This window comes from Periophthalmus magnuspinnatus, chromosome 14 (assembly GCF_009829125.3).
Source record: "Periophthalmus magnuspinnatus isolate fPerMag1 chromosome 14, fPerMag1.2.pri, whole genome shotgun sequence".
Lineage (NCBI taxonomy): Eukaryota > Metazoa > Chordata > Actinopteri > Gobiiformes > Gobiidae > Periophthalmus > Periophthalmus magnuspinnatus.
The window spans coordinates 17,947,542-17,974,801 of record NC_047139.1 but is presented as its reverse complement, the minus strand read 5'-3'; the positions used below and the strand labels follow the sequence as shown (position 1 = coordinate 17,974,801).

The 27,260-nt window shown below is 41.0% G+C and overlaps 1 protein-coding gene across 3 annotated transcripts in view; it reads right to left on the bottom strand.

The window, feature by feature from the left end:
• The window catches only part of robo3 (roundabout, axon guidance receptor, homolog 3 (Drosophila)), a 280,696-nt gene that overhangs the window by 65,165 nt on the left and 188,271 nt on the right, over window positions 1-27,260 (bottom strand). For all 3 annotated transcript variants that reach the window (XM_055226813.1, XM_055226814.1, XM_055226815.1), the window contains exons 3-5: window positions 4,566-4,723; window positions 2,498-2,618; window positions 223-361 (exon numbers count right to left, since the gene is read on the bottom strand). In XM_055226813.1, the coding sequence (XP_055082788.1) occupies window positions 223-361; window positions 2,498-2,618; window positions 4,566-4,723 (418 nt within the window). The remainder of the gene's footprint in view (window positions 1-222; window positions 362-2,497; window positions 2,619-4,565; window positions 4,724-27,260) is intronic.

The following is a 27,260-nucleotide window of genomic DNA, read 5'->3' as shown; positions in this document are numbered from 1 at the left end:
AAAACAAGAACTCCATGGCAACATAAAATTTACACATGTACCTTTAAATTAACTGAACTCACTCATTAGTATTTGTTTTAGGGTTAACCTGATTTACTCTGCTTCACTTTCACCCCTGACAACACTCTGTTACACGTTTCAGTTTACCTCCTAACCCTTTACAATCAGTGTCTGCTGTAATGTAACCCAACACACTTTCTCACTTGTTTGTCTCATCCTCACCTTCCCCTGGGCAGTTCTCCCTCGTCTCTCCTCCAGCGAATGGTCGGAGTCGGGTCCCCGTGCACCTCGCAGAAGAAGTCCACCGTGTCGTCGGCTAACACGACCTGGTTCACGGGCTGCTTGATGAAAACTGGTCTCTCTGTGAAACAAATCAAACCAGATATTACTTTCAAAGTTCAAATACGTCTGAGATACACTGATCCACAGGTTGGCAGGTGCAATTCGAGTTCCCACAGATGAATGCTGTTGTTGTGTCCTTGGGCAAGACACTTAACCCACCTCACCCACAGTGTCTGTGCACACTGGTTTATGAATGTGTGTGTGAATGGGTGAGTTTATTATTTTTGAATTTAGGTGAAGTTTATGATGTTACTTCCTGGTTGAACACAGGTACAGATGTGACAAACACAAAGTTATGAGGTAAATCCATAGCTGTTACCTAGCAACCATAATATAAACAAGGGCCAAAACATGTGTAAAAGTTGAAAAATGAATCTTTACACTGTCAGAAAATGCTGTTCCTTGTAAATTGTATTGATGACGTAGATAGAGAGATTCTATTTTACAACTCTCCTCTACTTCTTGTATTTTAGTACTTTCCTTCTCAAATTTTTCCACCAACTACCACTTAACTGATGTAAAACGATGATATTTACCACAGATACGATCCCACCAAATAGAGAAATGATTAGAAAAACATTCAGATTGGCCATATGCTCTGTCAGCACGCTGTGTGGCGATGTGGATGCACCAAATCTCAGGAGTCGACAAACTAATGTGAGATTAACTACCAAACTTAGACGTAAACAAACTTTGGAATGGATGGAGCTGCTTAAGGAGAACTGCAGGTTACAGCAGAGGAATAGCTCTGTGCTGTAGATAAACAGAGTGTGTGGACTGGGACGCACTGATTAAACAGGTATTTAAGGCTGTGGTTTGCGCTGTTTCACTTAAATAATGAGGCGAATAAAAAAAGTTACTATAAATGGCCGACGTGAACCTGAGCCATTTGTCTTTCACAAAGTCCGCAAGCGGAACCCGCTCCAGCTTAAAGTTAAATATTCATGTACATTTTTGGACTGGTTTCAACCTTTAATATATTTTTTTTCAAGATTTTTTATTTTTTTATTTTCAAACATTAGTAAACAGAACCAATTTGCTACTTGGGTGATGCACTTTGATACTAAATATAATGTCATGTTAAAGGTGCAGTGTGTGACTTTTCTTTCTCACTTGTACCTGATTACATTTTTTAGGAAACAAGTTGCATATTGTGGCTTTAACTTATAACCTACAACCAATTTGTTCAACAACACAAATCATGCAATTCACCTTCACAGTGATAGGTCACTTTGCCAGTAAATGGTCACATTTTAATAAAGTGTTTTACATCAAGGAACCACTCACCCATTCACACACACACTAATACGCCAACCTGTGGATCAGTGGATCTGACCGCTCTATGTCGAGAGCAGGATTCAAAACACCAACCTTCAGATCAGTGGATAAACAGTCGCTATTCTTTTATGCTAACTCCCTGTTTCCCACTTATGAATTAATAAATAAAAAATAAGGAAATAGAATTAGGCTAAATAGTCATGCTATGTATTTCCCTGTCTGTGAGACTAAGTGCTATGAACGTGCCGAGGGAGCAGCACATGGAGGTATCAGGGGGGCGGTTGGGAGGTCTGTAGGGGAAATATCAATTTTCTATCTATTCCTGAAATCAATACTAGCTTTCAAAACGCTCATGTAGCTGCTCTGTTGAAAAGCACAGGGCAGGAGGGTCAGAGCCGCTAAACAAGGGCCAGGATACAGAGGCTCGTCCATCTGTGTGTTACTAGAACAAGAATTGTACTCAATATGTCAGCTCAACGCCATGATGAAGCTCAGAACTGATGCAGGTTAAGGCACAATTTTATTCTCTAGTTTAAAAACCGAGAAATGGTAAGAATCTATGTCCACAAACTTGTTAAATTAAATGTTGTGAATGAATGTTTTCTTTATAAGCAGTTACACTTATAATCTATACCTTTGCCTTGGCTGGTTTGCACTGATGGAAGAGATGGTGCATTTTGTGTATAGAAATTGGATTAGCTTTCCAGTAAAAAAATTTAAATAAAAAAAGTAAAAATAAAATCTATTTAAAAAAATAAAATAAATAAAAACATAAATAAATATGAAAAATAAATAAAATACAAATTAAATTAAAATAAATACATAAAAAAAAATGCAACTAAAATAAAATAAAATTAAATTAAATCAAACAACTCACCAAACACCACTAGCTCGGCAGGGTCACTATCCTTCTCTCCAACCATGTTCGTTCCCACGCACACGTACATCCCGGCATCGCTTTTCCTGGTGTTGGAAATCATCAGTTTTCCTCCTCGAATCTGAAAAAAACCAAAACAGATTTGAAATAAATTGTAGACAAAATTTATTGAAAACCCTGATGGGAGCAGAGGTGTGGGTCTGGGAATGTGAGATCAGATGATCGACGAGAAATGGAAGTAACTTTGAAAGGCCATATTGATGCTGGATGAGACACGGGCTCTTCACTCTTCTTCTTGCCTGACAGATGGGACAGATTTCTGTAGATGCTCTGTAGCTCCAGGCCAAATCGCCATAGTAACATATTTGGGTTTGGAGAAGATAAGCTCTGAATCATCATTTCAGCCCCATTCCTCACAGAGAAGTTTGCTTGAGTTTTGCTAGAAAAGGGCAAAATGTGAACATAGCCAGAACTGATTTCCCTGCAATTTTGATCTGGCTATTTATCTAAAAAAATAATGGGAATATGCAGGGATGGCTTAAGTGTGAATGAAGTCAGAAAATTGCTAGTACTGTCATAGCCCACTTCGTAGGTTTAGTTTAACTTGTTGCATACATACTGTTGAGTTTAACATATAAAGACAAAGTAATTTACAAACAGAGCCCTGCTACATGTTGCTAACAAGCAATCTAATATATTCTAATTGGTTTTTTGACATTTCGTTAGCATAGACGCTAGCCACTGATAACTGTTTGCTTAAAATGGTGATTAAAAACTATGCTTTCATTCGTTAAAGTTTTGTGATTTACTTTCATAACTATCGACTATCGTGTATAATGTGTACAGTTACTACAAATGTCCAAGAAGAAGTGAGCTAAGTCTGAATGGGCTTTTGTACCTGCACAGCTCCACATTTGGTAAAAACATGTCTTCAGCTCATTTTCCAAAGACATGTCCACAGATTCAAGCACTGGAAATCAATGTTTTTCAGCCACATTGTCTTTTATCGATCCTCAGTGATGGATCAGTATTGATGAAGAGACTCAATACCTGATAGAACCTGCAAATGAAGTTAGACACTGAAGAAATCCTCTGCCCACGCTGGTTATAGGAATTATCGTAGTAATTAAAATGACAGGACAAGAAGGGAACTGGCTGGAAAATTGACGTCTGATTTGAACTAGGCAGACCGTCTGTTTTATGTTGCTATAACTCTGAACCATGTTCTGAAATGTGCTTGCATAATTTTAACTGTCTCACAAACATGAACAGCATCTGGAACTTGTTTAGCTTTTTTATTCATTGATGTAAATATCTTTTTAGGGTGGTATAATTTTGGATTTGCTGTAACTTGTAAACTGGAATGGTACAAAAATAATTAAGATGGCCCGTCACCTGCTTGATTTCACGCAAACAGAAAGTTAAAACCACACTTGGAAACATTCTCTGTGGAGATACATATGTTTTGTTCAGAGAAGAATCGATCCAGTTTCTACAGTTCAGATACCAATTTTGATAATTTAAGTATCTGCCAGTCCCGATATCGACCGATACCAGAGCAAAGACTGAAAACATAATTTATTTCCTTTAAACAAAAATAAAATTAGACAAAACTGGTCCAAGTGTGTTATGTAGCTGTTACTTATCTCTCAAGTAACGACAGAACAACTTTGCATAAAGGTTCAAACATTATGAGACTTTCTGGCCCAACTATGACAAGTAAAAGTCTTATTACATCAAGTCATATGTCCAACCAGGATATCGACTGAACCGATATCTGGAAGCCGATATCTGAGTCAGCAAATGTTTCAGTATCGCGCCGATATCTGACTCCACTATCAGAGTCTATCAGTGAATCTCTAGTTTTATGCTATACTGTGGAAGAGTGAACCCAAAGGAACATTTCTATAGAAACGAGCAAAAGGAGGTCAGATAAGAGTCAGGTCATGTTGAAATAAACACCAATGACATGGTTTTAGTCTAGTCTTTGGCTAAAAAGTTCCATACTGTGGCTTTAATATGTGGTCCATAAGCTAAAAAGTCTGATAACACTTTGTATGAGCCTTACCGTGATCCTGTCGTCACGGTCGTTCACTTTGATGTTGTTCCTCTTCCAGGAGATGGTGGGCTCGGGGTGGCCTCTGGGGGGGATGCACTCCATGACGGCTGGTTCTCCCGCTGCTACCACCACATCGCTGGGGGTCTGCCTGAAGTCGTCCCTCAAGACTGGAAGAGGAGAAAACAGGAAGAAAATATTCAGTAGATGTCGTAAGTCAACAGGAGCGAGCGATGGGACGATGACGAGCATTAAAGGCACTGTAGAGGGTCCCCCAGTGAGTTCATAAGCTCTTTTCACAACTCTCAAAGACCAGAGTGGAGTTTTTCTGTGATGGTAAAGTGAACAACTAGCATGCTAATGTGCACAACCTGATTAGAAAGCATTTTCGTATCCTATAATTCAATTCACGTTTATTTATATAGCTCATTTAAAAGAACTTAAGCTAACCATAGACCTTCACATAATACTAATTGGAGCAGACAGCACGCAGCAGACTTATTTTGACCTTTAGAGCTGCTTAAACAAGATATATCAGTACTGGAGAAGACGCGTTTCATTGAAATACATGGAAAAATACACAAGTGCACCCCGTATACCTAACGTTGTACAGACAAGTGACCTTTGCAACAATGACAGCATTAAAATTAAAACGATCATCCCTCATCGTGTTGGTGTAGCATGATTGCACCTAGCATATGCGGACAGTAGCGCTAGCGATACAACATAAATAATACAAGTTAACATGGTCAGAGTCTCTAAGGGTTTGCATTGACTCCATGTCTTCTACAGCAACGCCGCACATCAATATTATAGGCCGAGCTAGCTGACACGCACAAAAGCTAAATGAATTATTCAAACCAACCCACACACATACAAGCTAGCAGAGTCCCCCGGTGAACGCACGGCCCATATATCCACTTATGGTCAACCAAACAAGCCACTATTCAAACAAGTACAAGGTATAGATCTATAAGGACAACGAATGTTTTTTAGTGTGATATCATTTGGGATTTGGGTTAGGGTTTGTAAATTGGAAAATTAAAACTATACTTGGCAACATTCTCTGTTCTATGCTATACTGTGGAAAAGTGTAGCCAAAGGAACAATATCTCCATGGAGCAGGGGGAGGACTGTCCCAGGCCAAACAAGAGTCAGGTTTGTGGAGATGCAAGTCTGCTCAGAGCATAGACTGTATGTATAAATGGACATAGCTAATGTGCTAGCTGCCCCGTTCCAAATAGGAAGTGAGTATGGGCGCGCTTCAGGCTCCATCAACTCCAATTCACTTACATCAGAAAACTATACCCCCTCTCCCTGTAACTGCTGCCGTCAGGCACGTCGTTTTGATCTTAAAATGTTTGTATTAACCCATCCTGGGGTTTTTATTTTGGTATTTTGTCCGTAACTCAAGATATAAACATTAATAACAGAGAAATCATTTGTCTTCTTTCCCCGACGTCCTTGCTAAGGGCCTGCACCACTGGTTTAGCAGGGAGTGGGCGCTTAGCAATCGAACCTGTTGCTAACATTAGTGGGAAAGGGCGTTACTTTCAATTGCCTCGTTCCAGATTGACTCTTTAGTTGCTATGACCCTCACAGAGAGAATTCAAAATATGGAACTAAGCTCCAAATTTGTCCCTGTAACTGCTGAGCTTCATTTGACTGAAGACCCTTATTTATACAGTCTACAGCTTAGAGTACGGCCGCATGTTTTTGTATGTTTTTTGTGCAATAAACACCACCAAAATGGTCTATTCTTTGGCTAAGAAGCTGCATACATGTCAACCAAACCAGCCACTATTCAAACAAGTACATGGTACAGATCAACAAGGATTTTATTTTAATTTTAGTAATAAAAAAAAACACCATTTCCAGGCTCATTCATAAAACATGGGGACATTTTTCTGTGCTGAAATCACTGCGACTCGGATGTCCTTCTAAATCTCAACTGTTGTCAACATCGAGTGGCCTGTACTACCTGGAGGCGAGGGGCTTTTCCCTGATCTCATCTCGGTCTCCAGAGCTCCTCAGCCTCTCCGATTACATGAGAGGAGGATGGTTTCGTAGTTAAGGATGATGTACTGACAACAGCGGTCTACGGGGGAGGCCAGAGCTATGCGGGGCCTGCAGGCTACAGTCTGGCCTAAGCTACTCTCGGGATTCAACAAAGAGGCTGCACCAACGCAATGGCTCCAATGGCTTTTCTCAACGGATCAAATATAAAGTGCAAACAAAACATATATACTCTTAAAGCGACAATATGGAGCTTTTCTGGTGCAGCGTCCGCCACCTGCTCAGTTTACATGGAGATGTTAAAGTTTTGCCTATGTTCCAGAGTATAGCATTAATGGTAACTGGTCACATTTTTATATAGGCACTCACCCATTCACACACACATTCATAAACCAGTGTACACAAATACTGGGGATGAGATGGGATTGTATATAAAATTTTACATAAAGTTATCAACAAATCCAAACGTTGATACAAACTTTAAGGCTTGACTCAAATGTGTCAAATATTTTAGCAAGAGACCTCTCAGTTCAGTGGAATCAAACGCTCGATAATCTCTTTATGAAGCTGTGAACGTGGAGGTCGAGGTCGTGGTATCGATGCCTGGCTGATAATGAATTAATGGCGGCTGATAGAAGAACTGATTTGCATTCATCATGGAGATTACACTGATGAAATTAATAAGTCATGGGTCCTAGTCCTGGCGTCCGTGATCACGTCTGCTTCCGCTGAACTGTCGAGACGCAGACAAAGACTCAAAGACACAAAGAGTCGCTGCTTTAACCTCAAAAAATGAAGTCAAATCAGAAAGTGTTGCCCTAATTTGCCCTGACTGCTTTTCACTGATGTCGGAGCAGAACGACTGAAACGCTGTCAGGAAAACAGAGCGAGCACGTACGCTGTTTAAAATGCTCTTTAAACTACAACGACACAGTTCTGGGGAATGCAGGAGCAGAATTTAAATGTTTAGATTTGCATTTTATGAGTTTTGAACTTGAACTGTACAAAAAAGATCTGAACGATATGAGACAACTATGTAATTACAATTTTAACAATGGAGAATGAATGGACTGGTCACATTTTTACAAAGACCTCGAGGCTCAAAGCGCTTAACATCAAGTAATCACTCACCCATTCACTCACACATTCATACACCAGTGTACACAGACTCTGGGGGAAGAGGTGGGTTATGTGTCTTGCCCAAGGACACAACAACAGCATTCATCTGTGGGAGCTGGAATCACACCGTCAATCTGTGGGTCAGTGGATTCCAACCTTCGGATCAATGGACAAATGCTCTACCAACTGAGCCACTGTCGCCTCCACTTTAAATTATTGTCATTGATAATATCTGTAGAAGATGGAAATGCTTTTTGGCAATTTTTAAAGTGGATTTTATCAAGAATAAATTTGATTATATTTTGAGCAGTAAAATACATTTGGCTTTTAATAAGATTTTTATTAGTCATTGGAGGCTTGGAGTAAACTCCAAGCCTCCAATGACTTTTTCAAATGTCACTTATCTGTTCTTGCAAATGAACTCTTCATGTACAGATGTAAACTACAGGGTTAGCAGTTATGCAGAATAAGACAGGAGATGTTGTTTGTGAAGGAAATTATGGTACTTCAAAAACTGCCAATCTCTTCTAATCTAAAGGTAAAAGAAGCTGTTAACTTGAAAACTACAACTTCATGACATCACAAGGTGGAACAGAGCATTTTTAACTTTAGAGATGTAGACAGACTAATAATAAAGTGTTACTCAAACATGTGTGAATGAAACAAAACACAACTCCAGGTCTGTTTTTGACAAGGTGGTTTGTGATGGAAATTATGGTACTTCAAAAACTGCAGCCTTTGCCATTTCAAATCTATTGCAATTAATCCGGCTGCCCTGTTACAAAAAATTAAATTAAATTAAATGATATAAAATATAAAGCTAAGCATGACTATGTCAATAATGAAACAAACAATCAAAATATATTTAGTTAAATTAAAGTTCAGATGTACTACTGGAGAATAACCCAGTTGTTTTATATATTATAATTTCCCAAGTATTTTTTCAAGGTTTTTGAGAATATATCGACATCCCAAGTCAAGACTGCTTTTTTTTTTTTTTTTTTTTTTTGCAGTAAAAACATCTCTGATTGGCCACGGATGAAGTGAGTGACCACTACAGACACAGCAGGGTCTGAAGAGTAGGCAGAAAGCTGTATTCAATATTAGATGAGATGATGCAAACTCCACATACAAGACCCTACACAGTCCAAGAATCTATCCCCCATGTCTTCTTCTGGTAATAAAAAGTATAAAACACGACTATATACCCAACACCCGAGTGGTGGAACAGAACATTTTGAGCTTTGGAGATGTAGACTAATAATAAAGGTTTATTCAAACATTTGTGAGTTTTCAGCCATGTAATAACGCTGTTCTCTATTCAAAAACACACCTGGAGTTCACACGAGTCTATTTTGCGTAATATAGGACCTTTCATGTTAACGTCTGGATCTGATTCTTTAAAAGACCTGAATTTTTCACTTTAACTTTTATGCATTTTTATACTGATTACAACTGAACCAACACATGAAACGGCTCTTTGACATGAACAGATCCAAAAGATTCGGATCCCATAAAACTCCCATTACTACCAAAGACTTTACAGTTTTGGTCATGATCTTTTTAGTCATATTTTCATTTCTAAACAGTTTGATAAATAGCGTATATCAACACAATTAGCCTACAAACCTACAATCTCTGAAACTACACTACTCATAATTCCCTACACAGACTAAGAATCCAACCTCCATGTGGTGATAAAATGTATAAGATGAGACTCCAGTAGGCACAAGCCTCTCAGGACTACAGCCAAGGGTCACTTTCTCACATGATAAACAACACCCCACCCATAGTGACAGCACCCATTGGCGAGCCCTGGGACATTAGTATTATCATCAGCACCCACACATTTACCCCCTCTCCATCCCACCCAAGCGAATGCCTACTTTGGGGGAACATTCCTTTATCTGAAGCACCTCGGCTACTGTGTAAAACTCATCACACCTGAGTGTCAAGCTCCGCTCCCCGGGACTCATCGCTCCTGTTGTCGAGATAGCGTGGCGTGGCTCTCCGAACGGGGCCGTGTGGGTGTGAGTGCGGAGATAAATCTGCTTGGGCTGTGGGTAATCAAGGTCATGGGAGACGGCCACAGCTATGTTAAAGGAGGCACGGCTAGATGTTTCATTTCCTCATTAGGTAACAGCGTCTGGAGCTGATAAAAGATGGGGATATGGTATTCAGTTTATATTATTCTGGTATCTCTGGATAGTGGAACAAATGGTTGGTGGCATAGACTGTATATATAAATGTTAACATAGCCAACCTGCTAGCCGCCACGTTCCAAATGGGAAGTCAGCATGGGCGCGCTTCCAGCTCTATCGACTCTGGTTCCAGTTCACCTTGTATTGAAAAACTGTGGCCGCTCTCTCTGTAACTGCTGCTGTCAGACTCGTCATTTTGGTCTTAAAATGTTCATATTAACCCGCTCTACATGATCCTGGAGTTTTTATTTAGCTATTTTGTCTGTAACTCAAGATATGAACATTAATAACAGACAAATCAAGCGCTTTCTTTCCCCAAGGTCATTCCCGCTAACGTTAGCAACTGGTTTGATTGACAGTGTTGCTAAGTCGCTAACTCCCTACTAAACCAGCGATGTGGGCAGGAAGTGGGGTTTTCATCGTTTTTTTCACCTCCACTGATACACGCCCACTGTGACAAACACACTTCCTTCTCCAGTTTTATTTTCTTGATCTCTGATACTCGTAGGATTCAGAAGCGTCGCGTTGTCATTTTGGTACAAATTTTAAAAATGCGCTGCTCGCTAGTATGATGTGCAGCTATCCATAGGGAGCGCCAACAACATGTGGTGCTTTGTTGTGATGACGTTTACACCGCGGAAGTCAGTGGGCTTGTTTCTTTTATTAAGTCCTTTTAGATGAATATTGTGATTTAAAATGTGCTAATTATGACACAATGATCCAGGGGGGGGGGTCAGGGATTAGAACAATAGAGCGACACAAGCACAATAGGGCTGATTCTACAAGAAAGCCCCATTATCCCTTCAATTCTGCGTTCTGACAGCAGCCCTGACCTTGTATATGTCTGCTGTTGCCAAATCTCCAATCATTATTCTCACCATATTACAGCCCCGGACCTAATAGTGCAAGAGCCTGTCCCATCACGCAGACAGAGAAGGGACAGGGGACAAGGAGACAGGGGGACAGGTTGCAGAGGGGAGAGGAGGTGGTCTGATATACCCCATACCACGAGAGGCTAAATCGCACCGAGGCAACTCTCTCCACATCTGAGCCAAAACAGCCAGAGCAGAAGTTTATTAGATACTGGCAATTACCCATAGACTCCTCGGGGGCCCATATTAAGTGAGTGAACTTTGACCCTCCCTTAAAACCCCTGGAACAAAGCCACAGTAATCCGCAGCAGAGGGAAGGTGTGCTTTAATCAGAGCGCTGGCACTTCGGTAACACAGGGATAAACAGAGAGGACGCACACAGCATACATCCACATATAGATCTGTTTACACGGGAACATCAAATACGAGATCACTAAAAAAGCAGCAGAGCGAATTCTCAAAAACACACGCTGAGGAATACCTTAGAAAGATTTGGAAAGAAGACGAATTGGAGATAACGTGGGGTTAGAATGGAGAGCGATGTTATTATAATATGAGCTATACCACAAATATATATATCAAGGTGTTACTCTCGTTCAAACCGAGGTGATGTGAATAAGTAGCCTCTTTGGAACGGTTCCTTAAAGGGCCCGTATTATGATATTGTCTGATCTATGTTATAATGTTGTTTCCTCATCACAAACATACCTGGAGTTTTTGTTTCATTCACACATTTTTAACACACAAACCCTGCACATTTAGGCTGCGTTCTTCTCTCAAACTGAAAACACTCTGTTCCACCTTGTGATGTCATCATGTGGTAATACAGGAAGTGCTCCGCTGTGTTTTCAAACTCCATACATCTTCACTAGAATCATTTGGATGATTTCAGACCTCTTATTGCCCATCTTTACTGAACTAAAGGTAAAAGGAGCTGTTAACTTGAAAACTAGCACTTCATGACATCACAAGGTGGAACAGAGCATTTTGAGCTTTGGAGATGCAGACAGACTAATAAAGAGTTACTCAAACATGTGTGAATGAAACAAAACACAACTCCAGGTTTGCTCTATACTGATATAAACACTGAACACTGAACCAACACATGAAACGGCTCTTTGACATGAAAAGATTTAAAAGATTCGGATCCCATAAAAGAGCCACTTTGGAAAAAATGTCTACTACTACTACTATTACTACTACTAATAATGATAATATATTGTAAAAGCAGCTCTTAAAATAGGACATATCTGCACCGGCGCAATGGAAACTTTACTTTATTACATGAAAAAATTGGATACAGCCCCGTTAAGTTCACCCCATGTTCTCTCCATACAAACATGCTATGCCCTTTACTGAACAAACCCCCTGTCCTTGATACATCCAGCCATTAGGCCCTGACAATGATATCTCGCTCTAAGATCTCTGGCTTGTGGTGCTTGTGGCAGATTGCATTGAACAGTGACAAAGCCATCACTCACAGGGCCAAACAAACGACACCCACCTGTGTGCGGCATCCATCAACCTATGGCCCACTCTGATCGCCTGCTCGCAAATTACAATAAATAAATCATAAATATAATAACATAAAAACATGAGAAATTAATCTGCGGTGTTACACTATTTGCGAGAGATCCACTTGATTTAGCACAGGGAGCCTGGCGGATATCAGGGCATCATTTTAGCATTTAATTGGACATAAAAAACACCTTTGGGGCTGGGGTCGGGGCGCACTTTTAATTAAACGCCTTTATCGTGGTCATTAATGTTGAAGCGGCGCTCGGACGTGTGACAGCGACCCCCACCACCGCTTCCCCCCACAATCGCCTGCTCCACCTTCAGGGATAAATATTCAGATGGTGTGGACAGGATGACGGATAGTCCCCTGGCTGCGGAGCTTAGAGAGGGTGGGGGTCCCGTGGTGGGGGTCCCGTGGTGGGGGACCCGTGGTGGGAGTCCCTGGGTGGGGGGCTTCGGGTGGGGGTCCCGTGGTGAAGGTTCAAGTCAGGCATCTGTCAGTCCATCAGCTGCAGCTTGTCGACACCAGACTATCACATTGCAGTGGTCAGGGTTCATTGTTTGGGCTCCAGCTCTGAAATCAATCTGCAAAATCTACGTGATGTCATGTTAGCAAAAAGGCTAACGCGTATCTTTTGTGCGCTATTGGCGGGGTTCAAATGACATAACAACATTCTATAGGCCAAAAACATTGTCATACATGAAGTGAATGGATTTAGTCACTAATATAAAGTATCAGATTCAGCATTTGTGTACTTGTGTAGGGAAATCTGGCTCTTGTCGCCCATTTGGGAGTATGGCATCATCACATACTTCAGCTTATTCTGGAAGTTGCCGTGGGCGCCGCAGTCGTCATTTGGGTTGTTTTGCATGGTACTGCTGATCTTGATAGTGAATAAGTTCTATATGGACTCCTAAAGTCGTTTTATAACCTCTCAGAGAATCGGAGCAGCGCTGACTCGTAGGTCACCAGAACATCAAACATTTTACACAAATCAAACTACTTTTTTCATAGTTCAGCTACGAAACATTTCTCAAATTCTCCACTGAAATGAATCGGAATCTGGGGAGGAGTAAGGACCATAACATACACTGCATAAACAATATAGAAGATCAAAAGGTAATTTTGTGTTGAAAATTTTGTTCTGAGTAAAATAAAATAATGTTTTTAAAAGTAGGCTATAAAATAAGCAATGTAATTTTGATTATTGTGTATTAAAGGCGGGTGTTCACATGAAAAAGTCATATCTGTTTGGACCCCAGTTCAGATATACTGCACAAACTGGTCTTAGGTACAAAATTAAACCACTGTGTGCTGTCTGCATCTACTTACAAAGGTTTTTTTTAAATCATCTGCGAACCTGGAAGTAGGGTATTAGTATCTTTGCTCTGAAAAGTGCTTATAAACTCATTGTGGTGAATAATTAGGATGCTCAGAATGCATCAGGAAACCGATTGGACTGTTGTAAGCATAACTACGTAAAACAAGAAAACTCCTATTTCTAAACTTAACCAAATCAGACCAAATATAAATCTGTTTTTGAATAAAATTGAAAAAAAAATACAGGTTTGAAATGTTTGCAGGTATAACCACCTCCCCCCTTTCATTCAGTTTAAATCTCATAACCAAAAACGACTTCGCTCCACAGGGCGGCATTATCAGCTGATCAAAAGCCCACACCCCCAGAATCCCCTCTGCTCCTTTTAGATGTGACATGAGGCAATAACATGGGAAACACTCTCATTATCCCGAGTGCCCCCCCCCCCGATCCCTTCCAATCCCTCTCCGACCCCCCCGATCCCGTTCTGATTCCTATCTCCCATTATCTGTGCAGATGAAATGGCTCGTGTAGGATATTGGCGCTGCGTTGTCTTCACTCGGGGGGTGTGAAGAGGAGAGACAGGCCAAGAGACAGATGTCCAGAACAGCCCCCACGCCCACCCCCTCATCATCCCATCCCCAAATACAAACACAGAGAGGGTCCCGATACCACGCACGGCAGCTGTGGCACCAAATGTAAACCCCGGCACGAGCCGCTCAATAAAAGACTTTGCAAAGCACTTAGAAGCTCCTCTCTACTGCATTATTAAAGTACTTGGGACACCTTAGAACTGGCATTTCCTGTACTTAAAATAATGAAAATGCCTCAAAGCCTATGTTGCCAGAAAGCCACAAGAGGGCGCAAGAACAAACTCTGCTTACGTCCTGAAAAATTAAGCCGTTTGCCAGTGTCTGCTAATTTGAAAGGGGATAAGGTTAAGAAAGCATCTTCTGTACTTAAAATAATGTGTTTTGAAAATTACTCAAAGTCTATGTTGCCAGAAAGCCACAAGAGGGCGCAAGAATAAAATCTGCTTGCATGCTGAAAAATGAAGCTGTTTTTAATCAACGTTGTTAATCAAAGTTGCTAATTTAAAACACTTATGGTATGGGATAAGGTATAAACAAGGTTAACCTAGAACTAAATCACTAAATCCGTACTCAAGTACTCGGGACACCTTAGAATTGGCATCCCCTGTACTTAAAATAATGTAGTTTTAAAAATTCTTCGAAGCCTATGTGGCCAGAAAACCACAAGAGGGCGCAAGAATAGAATCAGCCTGTGTACTGAAGAGTGAAGCAGTTTGTATGAAGCTGCTAATTGCTAAGTTGTGTTGTTAATCGCCAATTGCTATGATCAGTATGAGTGTTTAGACTTTAAAAACACAGAGGAGCTGCTGAATTAGGACTTTTGCATATTATCCTCTTTGGGTGTCATGAAAAGCACTATGTAAGTGTTTGTAACTATGTCCGATTCCACTGTCATAAATAAATAAACAAACAAACCATTTCTAAACCAGACCTAATGAAGCTAAAGTACACTTGGCTATATAGCTGTTTATAGAAGACGACCACACACCGCAGCTTGAGAACCTCTGCATTAGAATCTTCCAACACTGTCAAGAACCTCTTATCAGCTCGTTGTGACACATGACCCGGGATCCACCACCTTCTCTTCAGCTTAAACTGTAATTCCAGTTTTTAATGGGGCTTTCCTTTGGCTCTTTGGCCTCAGATGGGCCTTTTTACAGCCTTGAGGAAATGGCCGTACATGCTTTAGCTCTGAAACGCTCTTACGGTGCTGGGAATGGTGGACAGGAGCCAGCGCTGGGCTAAATGAATGGGGGATAGCGAGGGGCGGGTATGGCATTTCAATTACCTCTTCCAGGAGCCTGGCGAGGTCACCTTCCCGGAGCTGGGCTGGGCTGGAGGGATGTGGGCTGCGGTACTCCGGCCATACGCGAGGTTTCTTCCAGATTGAATTTGAAAGTAAAATGGGGCGGGATGTAATTCAATACTGCATATGATTGTGTTAGTGGAGTCCATGACATGTTCTTGATTACGAGGCTTTCTTAAAGGTGACTGGGTTTGATAAAGTTCTTAGAAAACATGGTGCATATATACAGTTTCAATCTCATAACCCTAACCCTATCTCGTGATGCATTTATTTCATTATTTACTTATCTTTATTTCTAAATGGAGAGCCCGATGAGACTACTAGACTCTACTTTTCATAGTCGCACTGTTCGAATATAGAAAAATACAAACAAAAACATAACATTTAAAACAGGCAAGCCCAAACTGTGGCCTGGGGGCTAAATGCAGCTCTCAGACCAATTTTTCTTGGCCCTCAAGCTTCCAGGTGAATTGGCCCATATTACCTTAAACAGTACTTTTTACTGTATATTTCTTAAAATCTACTTTAACAAGCCCATATAGTGGTTCATAGTGGTTCAGTCTAAGTTGTTTTTAAATGTCGCCCTTAATGACAAAAGTTTGGATACCCCTAATTTAAAATATTAAAAATAGGTGTGAGCATACATTTTGTAAGTTTGTTTAAAATCTAAAAGTGCAAAATCAGATTCTATCCAGTGCAACTTTTATTTAATAACTTTTAGTATTATCAGGACCTTAGGCTGGTTTCTGTCTCAATGCTAAATGCTAGCAAAGCAAAACTGACTTATTGACTATTAAACCCAATACCATCTTATGACACTTTTGCTCTTGCTTTTACTTTTAATATACTTGCTAAAAAAAAAGAAGAAGAAGAAGAAGAAGACGATCAATTCATGCTAGTTTCCATTTCAATGCTAAATGCGAGGAAAACTAGCTCGATGAACACAGAACCCAATGTTAGAATGCGACACTTTTGCTTGTTTATTTATTTATTTGGAAATTACATAGAAAAGTAATCATGCCTTTGGAGTACAGCTTGGATTCAAAACTGTACTGCATTGTCTTAGTTTCTGTCTCAATGCTAACGCTAGCTGTACTGGCTAATCCCGTCCTATTAGCAACTGTGGGCTCATTATTTCTTTATTTAGTAGTATTGGGATTACAAAGCTTTCACTATAGTCTATCCTTGTTTGGGTTTCTACGGACCACCACAGAGACCCCTGCTTAGCCCTGTCAGCTGAGGCCGTTTAACAACAGCTGTGAGGACCCCCCCCCTCGTCAAAACCACTGCCCCTCCCACCTTCACCACCTCCAAACCTGCGCTGACCGCCACAAAGCAGCTGGTGCCATTGTCCGTGTCCGATCCTTATGAACAGCCCACAAGTGTCCAGAAAGATCTGGGAAGACTTAAAGCTTCATTATGTAACTTTTCTGATACAGGGTCCACCACTTGCTTGTCCCTGTGGAGATGTTTTTACTTTGCCTGGAATGTTCCTTCCACAGTACTGCAGTAATGATGGGGCGTCATCATACCATGTTATAGGTCAGATCTGTGGAGAGGCGATCCCGCTGACTGAGTTTTTCAAGGCACTTTTAACAATAATAACATAAATACAAGAAAGAAAAGTTTGGGGACATACTGTGGAACTTTTTCCCACAGATCAATAACTCTCCATGGAGACGAGCAGGTAGTGCACCCTCCACGAAAAAGGTACACAATGTGCCTTTAAACATTTTGAACTATGCCATAAACATGGTATTTTTGCTGTATTTGAAGACATTTTTATTTATTATTAAGCTAAAGATGATGGCAAAGTTTCACATTTATAAGTAACTATTAATTAAACTGTATGTTTATTTGCATTAAAATATGTTAGTTTGTATCTTGTATGCATCACCCCAATAGATAACCAAAACACAATAAAAACTACATGTATTCATTTGTTTATTATTTAAATATTAAAATTTTTGCAATTCATCTGCACTTTGTTTTTATTTTTTTATTTATAAATTTTTTTATGTATTTTTTTTTCTTTTTGCACTATATCCATCTATCTTCATACCCTGTATATAACCTTGGTCCTTACTGTACATCCGTATCATAAACTGCATGATTTATTTAAGCAAACAAAAGTGTGCTTCTGCCATTCCAATGTAAATACCATTCAGCTAATCCAGGACAAATCAATCAAAAACCTCCCCTTTGTCGGTTTTAGCGCAGATATTCACATAAACGCTTCAAACATGGCGTCTGATGGAGCGCTCTACTGTTTGCAAGATCGATCTGAACCCTGAAACTTGACAGAAAATCTCTTTGGTGCAAATTATCCTCATGTCAAAAAGACGTGGCGTTTTTCCACTGCGCTGTTATACGGAACAGTAATTATTATTAGACTGTGGGCTGAGATAACGTGAAATGAAATCCACAAGTTCCCATGATGCATTACAAGAGGATTATACGGAGGTTATTAGCATAGATAAAGACGTGTTACAAGCTAATCATGAGGCAACGCTTCATTTTGTTAATATTAGCGTCATGCAGCTGTTTACAATGGTTTGAGATGCGTTATCGGCAACAATTGAAATGAAAACGAGCCCTCGCCACGCTCGTTTATGTCGAGGGAAATTGAAAACGCTTATCTGTTGCAGAACGATATTTGTCAGGTTTATAAGAGCTGTGTCCTGTCAGGCACAGAGCTCTGGGTTTAGTGAGGAGCAGCTATGGTTTGTTTTGTATTGGGTGTTATTGTTTGGGTAAACGATATGGTGGTCAAATGTATCGGGAATCAGATGCTAATCGATACTAAAACTAATATCTATCTAATATAAAGTTAGAATAGGATTAAAGTGCTTCACTGCAAAGACAAAACTATGGGACAACCAAACTAAAACGTAACACAATGAGACAGGGATATAGTTATAATTCAATCGCCATACACGGGTCATAGACGACAGGACCAAAGAGGCATGGGATAATAAAGGCCAACTTATGTGCAGCCCTGTTAGCAAGGCGCTACATTCATGTGACAATAAGATTATAAGAGTAAGCCGGTTCACACATCAGGAGCACGCCACCTCGAGAATGTGCTGTGACTTATGTAATGTTCACAGCAGAGAGGCCGATCTTTCTGTGATCAGAGCTGTTAAAGACACTATACTTTGAACTAAACACATTCAAAATGTCACATTATAAGAGCACTGGGATTATCTTGTGTAAATATGCATTCAGTGTGTAACTTTTCTGGTGGTATGCTACCTGCTGGTCTCCATGGAGATGTTACTGCTTTGCCTGAAAGATCTATCTATCTAGCCATCCATCTTATCCATCCATGTTATCTATCTATCTATCTATCTATCTATCTATCTATCTATCTATCTATCTATCTATCTATCTATCTATCTATCTATCTATCTATCTATCTATCTATCTATCTATCTATCTATCCATCATCTATCCATCTATCCATTACTATCTAGCTTATCCATCTATCTGTCTATCTAGCTATCCATCTATCCACCATTTATACAATTAAAGGTGTTTTAATGGCTAAAAATGCACTGAAAAACAGGCATTCCTTCTGAGCGGGGTCGCCTCTCCACAGATCTGACCTGTGCCACTTGCTTGTCGCAGTGGAAGTATACAAGTTTAAAGTCATACTGTGCAACAAACAGGTGGCAGACTCTGGTCAGAAAAGTTCCACTGTGTACTTTCAGAGCACACCGCACATTTGGTGGTACGTGGGATACTGGCCTGCCCCCAGGTTTTTAAAGGTCAACTTATGTTCTAATTTGGCATTAAAAATAAAACGTAACCTTTATCCAACTTTGTAATTCCATGAGGTTATTGCATATGGGCCCCTCTCGAGCTCCTGCCAAAGATGATCTGATAAAGAAGTCATAATTATAGAGTGATTAACGACCACAGTCCAGCTTCTGAAGAGCTGACGGGGCTCTGCTGAGGTGTGTGTGTGCGTTGACCTGTCTGTGTGTGGACCTGTGTGTGTGCTTTGACCTGTGTGTGGACCTGTGAGTGCGGACCTGTGTGTGTGCGTTGACCTGTGTGTGTGCGTTGACCTGTGTGGACCTGTGAGTGTGGACCTGTGTGTGTGCGTTGACCTGTGAGTGTGCGTTGACCTGTGTGTGTGCTTTGACCTGTGTGTGGACCTGTGAGTGTGGACCTGTGAGTGCGGACCTGTGTGTGTGCGTTGACCTGTGTGTGTGCTTTGACCTGTGTGTGGACCTGTGAGTGTGCGTTGACCTGTGTGTGTGCTTTGACCTGTGTGTGGACCTGTGAGTGTGGACCTGTGAGTGCGGACCTGTGTGTGTGCTTTGACCTGTGTGTGGACCTGTGAGTGCGGACCTGTGTGTGTGCGTTGACCTGTGTGTGTGCGTTGACCTGTGTGGACCTGTGAGTGTGGACCTGTGTGTGTGCGTTGACCTGTGAGTGTGCGTTGACCTGTGTGTGTGCTTTGACCTGTGTGTGGACCTGTGAGTGTGGACCTGTGAGTGCGGACCTGTGTGTGTGCGTTGACCTGTGTGTGTGCGTTGACCTGTGTGGACCTGTGAGTGTGGACCTGTGAGTGTGCGTTGACCTGTGTGTGTGCGTTGACCTGTGTGGACCTGTGAGTGTGGACCTGTGTGTGACCTCTGTGTGTATGGATCTATGTGTGTGGACCTGTGTGTGTGCATGTGGGTGTGTGTCTGGATCTGTTTGTATGTGGGCCGGTGTGTGTGGACCAGTGTGTGTGTGTGTGTGGACCTGTGGTGTGTGTGGACCTGTGGGGATGGACCTGTTTGTGTGTGGTCCTGTTTGTGTGTGTGTAGACCTGTGTGTGTGTGCAAGATGAATCACAATCAAATTGAAATTGTAATTGGCAAATCATAAACCTACAATTTCGAAGTAACAAAATACGTAGAATGTTTGTCCACTGATCTGAAGGTTGCCGAATCCCACTCTCACTATAAACATTGTTGACTGGTCAGATCCACTGACCCACAGGTTGGCAGCGCGACTCCAGCTCCCACAGATGAATCCTGTTGTCGTGTCCTTGGGCAAGACACTTAACCCACCTCACCCCCAGTGTCTGTGTACACTGGTGTATGAATGTGTGTGTGAATGGGTGAGTGATTCCTTGATGTAAACTGCTTTGAGCCTTGAAGGTGGAAAAGCGCTGTATAAAAATGTGATCATTCATCATAGATTTGTACAAACATGTTCTGAAATGTCCCTGTGTGTCAGATGCCCTCCCCTTGTCTCCATGGGGTCTTATTCTGCCCACAAACTGCTAACCCTGTACTTTAGATCTGTTCGAACATGTTCTGAAAGTCTTGTACTACTCTGTCAGTTCATAATTCAGTCTTTTGGTCAATTCTTCTTAATGTTTTATGTATGATTAAAACATAAATTACAAATGTACATGCAATCCTTATCAGAAAAATTCTATAGTTTTCTCAGATCATAGAGCCCAACCTAACAGTGTAGCTGCTGTAGACTCTCCCCTCTCCCTTCACACCTCCTGTTCACATGATACACTCAAACAGAGCAGAACAGGCTCCAGGCATGTCAGAGCCAACTGATTGAAATAGCCATATTTCGAGGCGAGAGGGGGTCGTATTAAAATATACTTGGCAAAGGCAGTTTTCACACATTGAGGCCCCAGTGTCCGCCCAGCTCAACCTGTTACTACAGAGAACCACCCTCAGACTATAGTGCCACAGGGAGGCCTGTTTTATACTGCAAACACTTTTATCATTTTATAATTCCTATAGTTTAAAATGGAGCTGGAGACAGGGCGGAATTCTATTGTGGAATTAGCTGTTTAAATGTCCCATATTACACTGTTCTCTCTGTTCTAATGTTGTTTCCTCATCACAAACACACCTGGAATTGTGTTTTGTCTCATTCACACATGTTTAACACAGAAATCCTGTATATTTAGGCAGGAAGTGCCTAAAGTTGCTAGAATATTTTAGATGATTTCAGCTGTGGTATTGCCAATCTCTACTGAACTAAAGGTAAAAGGAGCTGTTAACTTGAAAACTATCACTCCATGACATCACGAGGTGGAACAGAGCATTTTGAGCCTTGGAGATGTAGACAGACTACTAATAAAGGATTACAACTTTCTTTCTTTCTTTGAGGAGGTAGCAACATTATAACATGACTTAAAGCTCACAAGAGTCCATTTTGTGTAATATAGGACCTTCAACTGTCAGATTGCAGATGTGTTGACCTGGTTTATGGTTAGCATCTCTGTAACCATCACACAGCCCTTGTCTGAGTGTAAATCCTGCAGTCTTGGTCACTGTTCACCTGTGTGGTCGATGGGCAGACTCTCAACCCGCTCTGTGCTCACAGCCTGCAGCCTGGAGGTTAATCCAGCCCAGACCAGCTCTGTCTTGGCCCATGTGGATGTGTGCGACCCACTGAGTTTGTGCCAGTATTTTATCTGCGTGTTTCATCTGCAGAGCTCCTGATGGCACACATGCACGCACACATGCACGCACACACATGCACACACTGTAGCCCTGTGTACACAAATGCAAACACACATACACGCACACATTGTAGCCCTGCACACACATACATGGCTCCCTGTAGTCCTCCACACAGACCACACAGACACTCGAAAAAGGCTGGGCTGTAATTCTACAAAAAAAAAAAAAAAAAAAACCTGCGGCACAAAAGAACCTAACCTTGGACCCATCACCCATCACAGAAGGCAGTACAAACCCTACATATTTGTTTGGCTTATTTTATTTTTATTTTGTTTACTGTTATGAAATGTAATATAACTTTATTTTTTAATTTAATTTCTTTCTATTTATTCATTAATTTTATTTCTATTCATTTATTTGTTTTATTTTATTTTTGTTGTATTTTATATATTTATTTATTTTATTTGTATTGAGCTAATTTCATTTATGGTTCATATCCTGCATGGAAAATACATAATTGTTATAACTGTATGGATTATTATTATTATTATTATTATTATTATTATTATTATTTATTTATTTATTTATTTTTGTATTAATATTGCACTCATTTCATTTGTGGTTTATACTCTACATATCCATCCTTTATAATATAAGTCATTGTTAAAACTGTATGAGATATTTGACCTAAAATACTATTATTTGAGCTAAAATAAGCCTACAAGCGTTCTTCTAACACTAAAATGTAAATGCTTTTTGCTAATCCACAGCAGATCAATAGAAGATGTTATGCAGCAAACCCACCACACCCACAGAACCCTGGACTAATTCTTCAAAACCTGAACTTGCAGCAGCTCCCAGGCGCTTGGATATTCAATCAAAAAGCCCCTCACTAAACAGACACTGAGCTCGGGCTGCCGTTCCATTCTTTGGACATGTCCTTGGGCTAAACGTCTAGTGTTTGCTTCTGGCCAATGGAGGTAACCCTGCCCCATGACCTTCCATGGAAAGACGGAAGAAGAAAAAACATCTTTCCTTGCAGAGATCGATACCTGTGCATTATCAAAAACAGAATATAAGATTTATTTGACGTCTCGCAGCTCTTCTAATGGAGGCTGATGATAAACAGAGCGCGTTTACGACCTCCAAAGCTCAAAGATATCGCCAATAGTGAAGTCAAGGTGAGTGTTGTTGTGGTCGCTCCAAGACGAATCAGTCAAATGAATGAAGTTACAGATGGACCGTTGTTACGATGGAGTCTGAATTTAAAATGAGACACTCCAGGGATTTTCTTTTTTTTGTTTTTTGCTCTCTTTATATAAGCTATCCCTGGAAACAACATTAATGAATCTGCCCCAAAAGCTGTTTTATAATGTTATGTCTATCGCACATTTAAAACTACTTCAGCTTACCAAAAAAGTCAACAAAAAACACATGTACAGACAACTCAATACATAGGAAAAGAACAAAAAAAACACCAAGATGTCCTGTCTAGCTAGTATTAAATGCCAGGGAGGAGAGGTGGATGGAAGAACTGACCAAAAGACTGAAATATGAACTGACTGAAACTGATCTGTTTGCACAGGTCATAGACTGTATATATAAATGGACATGGCTAATCTGCTCGCTGCCACGTTCCAAATAGGAAGTGAGCATGAGCGCGCCTCCAGCTCCATCGACTCTGGCTCCAATTCAGTTTCCATAGAAAAACTGTGGCCCATCTCTCTGTAACTGCTGCTGTCAAACTCGTCATTTTGGTCTTAAAATGTTCATATTAACCCGTTCTATATGATCCTGGTGTTTTTATTTTGTTGTTGTGTCCATAAATCATGATATGAACATTAAGACCAGACGAATCAGGCGCCTTCTTTCCCTGAGGTCGCTCCTGCTAGCCTCAGAAACAGGTTTGACTGACAGCATCGTTAAATGAGCAGTGCTTCAGCAGCCTCACTCCGGATTGGCTCTTTGGTTGCTATGATACACGCGACCTGGCTTCAAATTGACCCCTAACTGCTCTAGCCTCGATGAGCTTCAACTGACTGGAGACAAACGCTGCGGGTGACGTCACACTCACTTAGTCCACGTCTTTATACAGATTATGGTACACATGAATCTTGCAGCTATGTTTTAAGAGACATCAAGTCTTATAACTTTATTGACTTCCATCTGAAATGCCAAATTTTGCAAGAGAACCAAACTCAAACTGACTTCTGCCCCCTGGTGAAACTCTGTCATAAATGCAGCACATATTTTTCTACTGGAGGCTTTGAGGTTAACGACATTGACTGAAACATGCCCCGTCTCTTCAGATAACCTCGAAATTCATGAAATATTCAAGCTGTTTCATAATGTTTAAATCAGCCTGAGTGGCATTTTTAAGCAGAATAAATTATCTTTGTATTTTCCATTGAACTTTGAGTGACAGCTTTACACAGAATCAACTGCTCTTGTGCCTTTGACTGAAAAAAAAAAACTCCAGTCAGCAGAAATACTCAGAGTTTTGGAGTGGTATAAAAGATTTTTGTTTTTGTTTTGTCTTTAGTTGGAACGGAACCATGGATTTAGAAACTTGAGGCGAAGAGGAGATGAAACGGGAGTTGTTTGGCAAAGGCTAACGTCGAGATTCTGGACCGCATGCTAGGAAGGGAGGAGTGGGCTTTGTGAACTCGCCAATCTTCGAATACTGATCTGACTATAATTCAAGCAATATGTCTGAGGATATGTGCGAAGAAGCTATTTTAGTCTGGCGTTCCAAAGACATGTAGGCAGTTTGACGAGTTTGACTTAGAGCGAACGATCGAACAAGAACTGACTCTCGTGAACTTTAAGCCATGTTACGATGTTGTTATCTCCTCAAAAACGCAAAAACACACCTGGAGATGTGTTTTGTTTCATTCACACATGTTTGAGTAACCCTTTATTATTAGTCTGTTTACATCTCCAAAGCTCAAAATACTATGTTCCACCTCGTGGTGTCATGAAGTGGTCGTTTTTTAAGTTTATACTTACTTACTTACTTTTAAACTTTTGTTCAGGAGAGATTGGTAATTCCAGGGCTGATTCTCGTGAAGCTGTATGGAAAACACTGCGGAGCACTTCCTGGTTTATGGTTAATATCGGTATAATTCCTGGGCCTATCCACATGAAACAAAACAAGGCACAAAGTTCAGCGTCTTCTCTCAGTATAAACACACAATTTTTTTTATTTTTTTTTCGCAATAGCTTCAGAAAGTGGTGCCATCAACCAACTCTAAAGACCTGATTGTTGTCTGTTGAAAAGACTTGGTTGTGGTTGTGGACCCAATCCCAAGCATGGTAAATGGTCACATTTTTATATAGCGCTTTTCCACCTTCAAGGCTCAAAGTGCTTTACACCAAGGAACCACTCACCCGTTCACACACGCATTCATACACCAGTGCACATAGACACTGGGGGAGAGGTGGGTTAAGTGTCTTGCCCAAGGACACAACAACAGCATTCATCTGTAGGTCGCTGGATCTGACCGCTCAACCAATGATGTTTATGTCGAAAGTGGGATTCCATTTCCAGGCAAAGCTATAACGTCTCTATGGTAGCGAACCCCCCAACAAAAGAAAAACGTAGAGCACTTTTAATCTATTTATCATTCTGTTTTCATCTTTTATTTATAAGACATACCGTGGTAATCCCATACTAAGAGACTTGAGTATCGTCTTGTTAAAGAGGTCCACTCCAATCAGCACCCTTCACTCCTCTTGACCAGTTACACCCACTTGGAGCACCCCTTAGCCTCCCGAGGCCTCCTGCCACGACACCCCGACGGAGGTGGTCGTGGCTCCTGTGTGTGGTCAGCTAATAAAGCAATTGTCTGGCCCCGCAAAGAGGATTACTTTAATCCTGTAATGGCCGACGTGGAGCGGCCTATAGCAGAGGGGTAAGAGGGTCACCAGTGTCTAAGCAGCCCATTGTAAATCTGCCCCTAGCTCACCCCAACGCCCCCCATCTGCCCCAGGATAACCTTATGCTCCAACAGGCTACTGTAGTCCACCCATCTGGAAAAGCACACAGTGACCTCAAGGGGGCGAAGGTGGCCGTAGACAATGGGCGCCCCGTAACCGTTAGGTACTTGGACGTAAACATTAATTATTGGATGGTGCCGGAGCACATCTCTATGAATGGGAACACAACAGTAAAGCAAGAGTTTAACAATGCTCGTTCGCACTAACAAAAGAACACGTCGGCTTGTTAAGTTCACGCACAGACCACACAGCGTTAGAATTTATAACCTGGTGGGATAGTTCTACAGATAAGATAAAGGAGATATGGCGGTTGTTGTGGTTTTTACGGTGTTTTTGAAAGAAAGGTTTCAAATGGGAGGCCGGCGAGTGCGAACAACACAGACCAATGAATAGGAATCAGCCACTGAAAAGTCAACAATGTGAAGAGAAGGTATTATTCCAAACACTGCTTCTTTCACAAACTACCGCAGCCTCACAGGGTCAAATCTCAAGTTTAAAATTGCAGTTGTATTAACGCTGGGTTGGACATATGTTTTTAATATTAATCAAATATCTTTAGTTATTGGTTGGGCAGCTTTGAGCAACTCTGATCTCCAAAATATTAAATTTGTCACAAGTGAGAAAGATTAGCTTTTTGGAAAATTATAACGTAAAAACAAATAGAAACACCAAAAATGTACTAGCACTAGATCAGAACCCACCAACTATGTCATGTAAAGTCTCTGAACCTGATGTGTACTGTCTTAAAAACACTAAAAATAAAACTGGTTCATTTTAAACAGTTTGCAGTGGTTCAAAGTTACTCCTCACTTACTTTATGCAATTTGAACCTCCTAATTACTCACCACGATGAGTCTATCAGCACTTTTTACTCCCAGAGAACAGTCCAGAGTTTTGCCACAACAGGAAAGCTAACAACACTCGTCATGCTAACACACATTTCCTGAATATTAGACAGTAAAACGCTTTTTAAGTAGATCCAGACAGCACAAAGTAGACTTATTTTGACCTTAAGAGCGGCTTAAACAGTATCTATCTGTACTGGGTCCGCACACACGCAAACACATTGAGAAATCGTATACTGTATCTGCTTACTTCAACTTTTCACCTTCTGTAAGTTTATCGTTTTACCGTGAATTTTGTCATTTCCAGCTTGTATTCAGTTGTACTACTTCCCCTTTGGTGCGTTCACTATCCCGCCTTCTCCTCAGTTCAAAAGGTGACGTTTTTTCTATGACATCGGCGTCTTGAGGCTGAGACGGTCTGCTGGTGTCATCTGATCCAACGCGCGACAGCTGTCTCGCTCGTGCTCGCTAGCTCTTGCGCT